The sequence below is a fragment of the Phacochoerus africanus genome, chromosome 3, assembly GCF_016906955.1.
Source record: "Phacochoerus africanus isolate WHEZ1 chromosome 3, ROS_Pafr_v1, whole genome shotgun sequence".
Classification (NCBI taxonomy): Eukaryota; Metazoa; Chordata; class Mammalia; order Artiodactyla; family Suidae; genus Phacochoerus; species Phacochoerus africanus.
The window spans coordinates 85,206,339-85,216,003 of record NC_062546.1 but is presented as its reverse complement, the minus strand read 5'-3'; the positions used below and the strand labels follow the sequence as shown (position 1 = coordinate 85,216,003).

At 41.8% G+C, this 9,665-nt stretch overlaps 1 protein-coding gene across 1 annotated transcript; it reads left to right on the top strand.

The window, feature by feature from the left end:
* Positions 1-1,852: 1,852 nt before the first annotated feature.
* LOC125123008 (Krueppel-like factor 17) lies at positions 1,853-3,003 on the top strand. Its single transcript, XM_047772089.1, is given in 3 exon segments — positions 1,853-2,022; positions 2,024-2,975; positions 2,977-3,003. Coding segments are annotated over 3 exon segments (1,149 nt in total).
* Positions 3,004-9,665: the final 6,662 nt, after the last annotated feature.

Genomic DNA, 9,665 nt, shown 5'->3' with positions numbered 1-9,665 from the left:
TAACAAATGTTGGTGAGGATGTGGAGAAAAGAGAAACCCTGTACCTCGTTGGTGGGAATGTAAATTGGTGCAGCCACTGTGGATAACAGCATGGACGTTTCTCAAAAAATTAGGACAACCATCTAACCCAGCAATTCCATTCCTGGGTGTATATCTTTAAAAATATAAAAACACTAATTCTAAAAGATACATACACTTCAATGTTATATCAGTAGTATTTATAAAAGCTAGGGTAACCTTTTAAAAATATAAAAATCATATTAAAAATTTTTAAATAAAATTTTGAAAAAATAATTAAGGGAAATAAAATTTGTTTAAAAAGAGGTTTCATAAATAATGTTAGAAAAATTGGCTGTCTGTTTGGAAGTATAAAATGAAAGTTAGTATCCTACTATATCCCAGTCCAAAACTGAATTCTAAATGGTTTAGAGTACCAAATGGAAAACCCTGTGAAATTGTTACTTTCAAATTATTGCCAAATATTACATAATATGATGATTTTTTTTTTCAAAAATGCCAGGAACTATCACATTGCCAATTTAATAAAAAATCGGTTGAGGGCAGAACCCAAGCATCAGCAGTTTTAAAGCTTCTCTGGTTTCCAATGTATTGCAACGTTTGAGAACCAATGCTGGTTAATAGAGAAACGTGTTCCTAAGGTTCCTAGCAGTCAAAATATAGTTTAATCATAAGTGACCAAGTTTTAATTTTAAAAAGACCAAATGTTCAGGAGATTTACCAGATTTTCTGGTGTTGAAAAATACAAGTGTCATCACTTAAAAACTTCATAAATTAATAGCATATTCAGTAAGCCTGTTAAATTAACAATGGCTTTATGCTATTAATGTCATTGCTAGTTGTGCTTTTCCACCCTTAAAACTAGACAGAAAGATCCTAATTGCCTGGCATGGAGGAGTCAGGGAAAGGATTGAAGAGAACTCAGCATATTTATCCCCTGAGCCCCATGGGAAAGATGAGTGGGGTCATGCAGAACTAATCTGTGGAGATGCTGAACACATAGTAGGTTTGTGCTACAGCTGAGGAACCGAGATTAGAAAATAATCTATGATGGGGGTTGCAAGCAAACATGTCCGATTTTTTTCCCTGAGGAAGGCATTATCATTATTATATTGCTCTATGCCCTAAAGGAAAAGAATACCTCTGTCTTCTAAGATTGTCTTCCATACAAACATTCTTAGAGGAGTTCCCATTTTGGCATAGCAGAAACAAACCCAACTAGTATCCATGAGGATGCAGGTTCAATCCTTGGCCTCACTCAGTAGGTTGGGGATCTAGCATTGCTGTGAGTTTTGGTGTAGGTCAGCAGCTGTAGATCCAATTCGATTCCTAGCCTGGGAATTTCCATACGCCACTGGTGCAGCCCTAAAAAAAAAAACAGCAAAAAAAAAATCTTAGAAAGAGTCAAAGGATGTACGGAAATACCATGACAAATTACCTCCAGATCAAGGAAAAAGAAGATAGCATAAAGGAACCCCAGAAAACAGCAGGAATAAGACTACGAGAGGGAAAAAAAATTAACCACAGTAAATAAAATTAGCATCCCACATTATAATCTCAGCTTTCTAAGACAGATGGCTAATGAATTGGGCCTCCATTTAGAGCAATATTGTGTGAATCTAGGATTCGATGCGAATTTCCTCTGCCCCTATTAATCTAGTGTACATACCCCACAAACAGACTCATAGTTTTCTGAGGATAAAACCAAAACTAAAGTATTACTGAGGGATTGTGGCATCGTGGAGGAACACCAGCCCTGCGATGCGCAGTGGGTCTCAGATTTGCTGGTCTGGACCCTCACGTAGCCCTGATGTGCAGCAGATCCCAGGCTGAGATGGAGCAGGGGGCCAAGGGCCTGAGCCAGTGGCCTGTGGCTCTGCACCAGCTTACAGAGGACACTGAGAAGTCACTGTCCATCTTGGACATGTCTTCATCTCCAGGAAGTGGTGGAGTGCACACCTCTTGGAACCATGGCCCATCAGGCACTCAGCAAGTTCCTCAGTGCACAGAGCTTGGCCTCTGCTCAGGCACCCAGGCAGAATGCCTGTGAAATGGGGCAGCAGTTCAGTATGTCACTTTCTGAGCATGGTGTGAGCTACTGCTCTCAAATGACTTTCACTGCTTCCCAGATGATTTACAGTCAGGGAATGTCTCCTTCCCAGCCAGGAATGGGGGTTTTCAAGGGCTCCCAGGCGATGCCCTTAGGAGAGCCCAGTATTTCAAGTGTGGGTGTGACCTTCAGTGGGAATCTAAGCATGCCCCACAGTGGGCTGCCAGTCTCACCTCCCAGTGGAATCCCAATGATGTCCCACAATGGAATGTCAACAGTGCCTTATTCTGGCCTCCCAACAGTACTTTCCAACGGAGACTCTTTAACACCTAAAATGTTTTTGGATCCAACCATGCCTTCCACTGAGGTTCAGGCAGTATTCCCCTCTTTGGCCCAGATGTTGCCCTCTAGAAATCCTCAGGACTTTGGAATGCCCCCAGCTGGATCTCCATCACTGCTGGCTTTGGAATCCCAGGGCTCTCTTGCGAGCCAGCCAGTCTCCCAGGAAGACTTTCCTAAGCACCGCTTATGTGCACCATGGACAGAGGCACAGAATTCCAGGGCCCAAGAAAGGGCTTCCAGGAGGAGCTCTCCCATTTCAAGGCCTTACCATAGTAAGTACGAGAACTGCAGCAATGCTTATATGAAGTGCTCCCACCTCGTGAGTCACCAACGTAAACACACAGGTGAGAGACCCTATAAATGCACGTGGGAAGCCTGTACCTGGTCCTTTTTCCATTCCCTTGAACTTGGAAGGCATACTCGAATACACACCAGATATCGACCACATAAATGTGACCAGAGCAGCCAACAGTTCATGAGATCTGACCATCTCAGGCAACACCAGAGGACTCATATGCAGGTGCCAAGATCCCCATACCTGAAGGCAGACAATGGACATAGGGTTCGGTCCTCTTCCAGCTCCTCATCTTTAGATCAATCTCATCTTCACCTCATGTTGGCTTCTCCACCCAGATCCTGCCTGCCTCTGACAAGCTTGTCTCTCATAGGTGTAATTTTAGATGAAGACAGAATGATTATGAGGCAGTGTTGAAGCCCATGTGAGCTCTGGACCCAGTCGGGGCTCCTCCAAAACTGTCTTGGAGGCCCTCCCATCTCTGGGCTTCCTACTTCTGTAAAGTTTAGCTGCATAGGAAGGTGGAGCAAAATTGAGATCCGGAGTGCTATTTAAAAGCTCTTTTCGCTTAGGTGACTCCCAGCTTGAAACATTGTAGTGACTCTCCTGTGCTTACTACATAAAATCCAAGTTCCCTATCTTGGTCTTTGACAAAGATATTCAAATCCTGAATTTACCACTCACTAGCCATGTGACCCCAGGAAAGGTCTTTGGTCATTATGCCCGGTTTCCCCCTCTGATAAATAAGAAAGACTGTTTTGAACACATTTTATGCACAAAATCAGATTCTCTCGGAGTTCCTGTTGTGGTGCAGCAGACATGAATCTGACGAGTATCCATGAGGATGTGGGTTCACTCAATGGGTTGGCGGTCGAGTGTTCCCCTGAGCTGTGGTCACAGATGCAGCTCGAATTGGATCCCGAGTTGCTGTGGCTCTGGCTTAGGCTGGCAGCTACAGCTCTGATTCAGCCTCTAGCCTGGGAACTTTCATATGCTGTGGGTGCGACCCTAAAGACCAAAAAAAAAAAAAAAGAAAAAAAGAAAAAAATCTGATTCTCTCTGGTGCCACATGTCCAGAGTGTGTCTCTCCCCCTCATTTCCAGACGTGGATGGAATGTTTCCTGTAGAACGGAAGATCTGGCATCTCAATTAGCTACTAGCAACCCAGGAGTGCGGAGGAGTTAAGGCTCGTAGGGTTACATTTGACTAATGGGAGATGGGAGAAAGCCAAGCAGATAAATTTCCCTCTTCTTCCATCCCTTCCCAGAATTGGTGCAAGACACCATTTCTCCAAACATTACGGCCAATGGGAGGACCTCCCAAGCAGCCAGCAGACACATCTTCTGTGCCTCTTCTAGGTTTGTCATGAGCAAGGTTTAACATGCCATCTCACCTTGTATTACCCCCCATTTTTCTTCACCTTGCATCCCTTTTCTTATTCTCAGTGCCCTGGATTTGCACCACCCAAATAAAAAAGATCCAGTACTTAAAAAAATAAAATAAAGTGTTACTGAGAAGGCCACATTTTTATCTGCTGCACAGAAATTCAGTGGATTTGCTTCCCTGTTATTCTTCTATTTCCCTTTTCATTATGGATTTCATTGTCAGTGTATAACCCATTAAGAACATAGCCAAAGGATATCATTACTATCTGATGTCTTACAACTCAAACTAAACTAGTCACTTTAAGAATGTTGAAGCTGTTGGGGAAATACCTTGACACTAAGTGGCTCTGGCATTTTCAACCATCTCGGTCCATTCAGCTTTGCAAAGAGAACAGTTGGAGAGGTAAGGGGACAAAGATGTGCTGATTGCAAATCAAGGAACCTGAAGAAAATCTAAATTAATCACATTCCATTTTTGCTCACCCCCAAGGGACCACCAATAGGAAACAGGCCCCCTGAGACTGAGAAATGAGAGCATGGGGAATGCAAAAAGCTGGACACCTGGAGCCGTCCCATAAGCTTCCCAAAATGTTCCTTTTATTCACAGCTGCAAGTACTAGTTTGAAAATATGTTCAGCTTGCTTTCCTCAGGATAATACCGAATATGCTGTGAGGCAATGACCACAGCTAATTGAAAGATGATGTCACACTAACACAAGTGAGTTGTGCCTGAAGTCCAGTGTGTATACTGCAACTCATTGATTGTGAGACCTCAGGCAAGGCCCTCTTCTGCTCTGAATCTCAGTTTCTTCTTGACAAAATGAGGAGGCATTCACTAAGTTTAGGGTGTGTAAAATATCTTTTTGGAAAGTGGCATCAGTCCAAAGACATTCTTTAAGGATAACTTGATGGGGGTAGAGGAATGGATTTGAAGAGAAAATCCAAGAAACTAGTCTTTATCTTTCCCTTCAACCAGCTTGCATGACACCATTTTACTTATTTTGTACATCTATAAAATTCAAGTTTAGCTAAGAGTCCTCTGCCAAAATGAATTTAGTAAACAATGGAATAAAAACTTTTAGAGTCCCTTCCACCACTAACATTTTTCAAAATTTCTTCCAGTGGAGGGGGATGCAAAGGAGTTCTCATCATGGCTCAGAGGTTAACAAATCTGACTAGCATCCATGAGGACACAGGTTCCACCCCTCACCTTGCTCAGTGGATTACGGATCTAGCATTTCTGTGAACTATGGTGTAGGTCACAGATGCGGCTCAGATCCTGTGTTGCTGTGGCTGTGGCGTAGGCCAGCAGCTTCAGCTTCGATTCAACTCCTCGCCTGGGAAACTCCATATGCTATAGGTGCAGCCCTAAAAAGAAAAAAAAAAAAGAATTTCTTCCAGTGGAAAGCCAAGACAACAATATTCACACACACATACACACACCACACACACATATACAGCTGGGGGCCATAAATGTTTAGGAAGTCTGAGTTTAATTTCACATAATAAAGGAAAACTCCCTTTGGATCCTAAATTGACTCATTCAGAGATTCACACACAGAATTCTGAAAGGGAGTCCACCCAAAGCATGCTGAGAAATAATGTATATATGCTTAATTGAAAATAAACTATCTTAATGTCCTCTCCTCTTCTTCATTCATCTCTTTTGGAAGGGAACTAAGGGACATATAATATAGAAATAGAGCCATGTCTAGGGCAGAACTTATTAATTAATCTGCTCTCAGGGAGCTCTTCTGAATTAAAGGAACAGGGAAATGGTTAATCTAGATAGAAGAGAGAAAGCAACAACAAAAAATGCCCCAAGACTCATACCTGTACATCCACTTCAAGGCACCTCACCACTCATGTAAAGCAGGTATGTCTCTCCTCATGTATATACTCCTGCAATTTTAACCTGTTCTTTGGCTTGAGATTCTCATTTTGGTTAAGTGTCTTCTCCAATCAGTTGATCTCATCCATATGCCAAAAGGAGGGAGGGTGGGAGACACACCTGGCATGACTAGGAGTCCTGCAGCAACTAAAGGCTGCCTTGACACTCCACTGCCCACACAGGGCTCTGGATGAATGCCAAACTCTCCTTTAATTCCTTCTTCAGTTTTCTGAGAAGGCCTAGCCTTGGAATTAAGAAGATGCTTTGATTTGTTCTACAGATGCCATAAAAGCTGGGGCTAGGGCTCCATGTCAGTTAAGAGCTCCGCCTGATGAATTCAGCCTAGGATGAAGACCAATGTGTAAACAGGAAGGGGCATCCCAGCTCTGCCAGGAATACCGACAGGGTAGAGCCTACTGTTCCTAACGCCACAGACTGGTGATGATGCCGAACTCAGACACCACAGGTTATAACGATGTGTCCAAAATGTCCGAGACCACCTCAAAATTAACCTGCAAGTATTCTAAGTGGCTTCTCTAGAGAGAAAAAAGCTGAGCTAGCATTATGCTGTTCATCCTATAAGAGAGGTATGATAAGCTATCAGTTTTCATGCTACAACCAGTGTGAAAACCACTGGTGGAGGAAAATCCCAAGATTTCCATGAACAATTTCTCAAAAATCCTTATCTATCTCCTCAAACTGTTTTCAGCTCTCTTAGTCTGTGGATTAGTCCAATTCATTTTTCTTAGGAGCTAAGCTCAGGACATTTAATTTAGCTTTGAGAATTATAAATCAATAGAAAATATAAGTAGACCACAGAGGGAACAATAATTAGGCTTGGGATTTTTAAGAGGGTTTTTAACCCGAAGTACATTAGAATAGTTCATTCAGAAAAAGAGAAGAAGGAACTCTGACACATTCAAAACCAGTTAGGCCCACCTGTTAGATGGACTGTGTCCTGAACTGCATATCACTCATTACACTTAGGATATTTGCTGAGAGACCTAAGCAAGGTGGGGTGTGTCATTATATATTAAGGCCTTAACTTACATTTGTGATGACTGGATCTCACTAAGAGAAAATAGGAGGTAGGAAGGGAGCTTTGCATCTTTATATGCCTATACTTAGAGAATTAAGCAAAAAGCAACTAAAAAGGCTGCTCTGTTTTCCATCTACTCCATCAGGAAGATTTGAAATGATAAATGTAGTAGCAGATCTACTGCCTTCAGAACTACCATTGTCGCCACACATTAAGCAGGGCATCCAAGCTGTGTATCAAAAATAATCGTTGCCTATAAATATTGACTGAATAAACAAAAAAGACAAGCAGTTTTTTTCCAGCCAAGCATTTTTTTGAGTCGGATCAATAGGCCTTCCCAGAAAGTTGAAAGCATTAAAATCACCCACATGGATTTTAGGAAATACTGATTTCCGTGCCTGTGTACCCAGAGACTTTGATATGATCAAGGAAACATGGATTCATGCACTTGGAACTATTAGAAACAAATTAATCACCAGCTCTACTTCAAGGGACTAGAGATCTTGAGATACCAAGTTATGAGGTATAACAATTAGAAGAAGAGGAGTACTTGAGTGTCTCTTTGTTTTCTGTTTTTTGTTTTTTGCCATTCCCGTGGTATGCAGACGTTCCAGGGTCAGGGATTGAACTTGAGCCACAGCAGTGACCCCAGCCACAGGAGTGACAATGATGAGTCGTTAAACACTAGGCCACCAAAGAACTCCAAGGGGGAGCTCTTTTGTAGGGAAATAGGATATTTGGAAAAACACATACAAACTGTTGGCAAATCACCAGTTATACACATGTATGCTGGGAAAATTCTGCATATAATGTAATTGATATAGAATATACTAAATGAATTAAGGAAAAAAATGGCTTTGATATAAGCAAGATGATGAAAAGAAGGGCAAAGATTATAGATCTTTCAAAAAAAAAAAAAACAAAGCAAAACAAAAAACACAGAACCCAGATGTGATTTAACTAAGAACAAAGGATATGCTCTCAGCCTATGAGACACAACTACTGGTTGCCCTGACTACAGTGACCCGCCACCCTCTTCTCAAACTAATAATGTTATCTGAGAAAAGTCACAGGCAAATGAAAGAAACAGTAGATAGGGAAGGAATGATGTACTGTTTGGTGAACTTCACCTAGAGGAAGCTTTGTGATGGAGCCTTGGAAGGCTTAAGCAGAAGATAAAGTATGTGTACATGGGTTAAACCTCGGGGCATAAATTAAAAAGCTTATCAGCAACCTGCCTCCTAGAGAGAGCCTTAGGAATGGTAGCAGCCTGCCCAGTCTTACCCTGTCAGCCACAGCAGCAGGGTGAATAAACAAAGTGTGCATCTGCCTCACCACATTTGTTGTACCAGGTGACATGGCTTTATATGAAAGGATAACAGATTATTTGGGAAACTGATGACTGTGCCAGCTTGCCTTCTGCAGTGTTCTCTTGCTCCTGGCTACTGTCAAGGAGTTTGAAAGACCCTCCAAGAAGGTGACTAGAAAGTGAGGACTTTTAAAACAGCAGCATGACTGGTACCTTACAGTAGCACAGAGAAGACAAAGAGGGGCTCCCCTTCCCTGATTTTTCTCATGTTCTAGAGGCAGTTTGATGTTTTGAAAGAAGAATGTGGTTAGACTAAAAGTTTGGGGTTTCCTACTACAGCTTCTATCTTCATAGACTCATTGCTTTGGCAGGAAGAGCTGTAAAATTGCACAGGGGGCTTCCAGTGATCAGTGGGTCTACCAACAGTAGTGGAAATGAAATAGAAATGAAGAGAAATATGAAAACATGATCAGCCCCTCACAGTTATTTCCACAGGTGAGCCAAAAAAAGTACCTGCTTGGACTCAGGAGATCTGGGTTCTGTTTCCAGCATCACACACCCAAAGGCTGGCCTCTACAAAAAGCAGTGATGGATTCAGTCCATCTGTGTGAAGTAGCTGTTTGGTTAGGAAACACAGTGCAGGTGAGAGAGTGTTTTTGTTTTTGTTTTCTTAGGCTAGGTGGAATTCCTGAAGGTAAGGTTTTTTTCACTTCCTCACTGTGCTCCCCTGGTGCTTTGTTCTGCTGCTCTCCTGACAACCATTTATTTTCCCGTGGTTTCCATAGCTGCTGACAAGCCTATAGCCCGAGGGCACATGCAGCGTCTTATTCACCTGTCTGCACAGTGCCTGCTGGGAGCAGTGTGGTTACCTGGTGGCTATTTAATGATGTGAAAAGGATATGTTTGAAACTATAATCCTACTTAGTTCTTGGCTTAATTTGGTTTTGTTTAATTCAACTCATGGGAAGCATTGGTGTCCAGATTTAAACAAAAAATAAATAAATAAATAAAAGTGGGCTTTGAAGTCAGCCTATCTGGATTTGAATTTCAGTTCCTTGGAGTTCAATTCCTTTAGTCAAGGAATTAAGAAAGTCATTTAACTTCTCTGATCTTGTTTCCTCTCTTACAAAATGGAGATGATACTACCTACCTACCTATAAAATGGAGCGGATACTAGCTTCCTTTCATAACAACTTACAGATTACAAAGGGGTCTTACAGGATAAAGAAGCCCAATAAATTAATGAGAACCTGGAGAGCATTTTTTTAAACCTCGATTTATAGATACAATTATTTCCATTCTTTCTTTTTTTTCATTTTTATTTTTTTATGGCTAC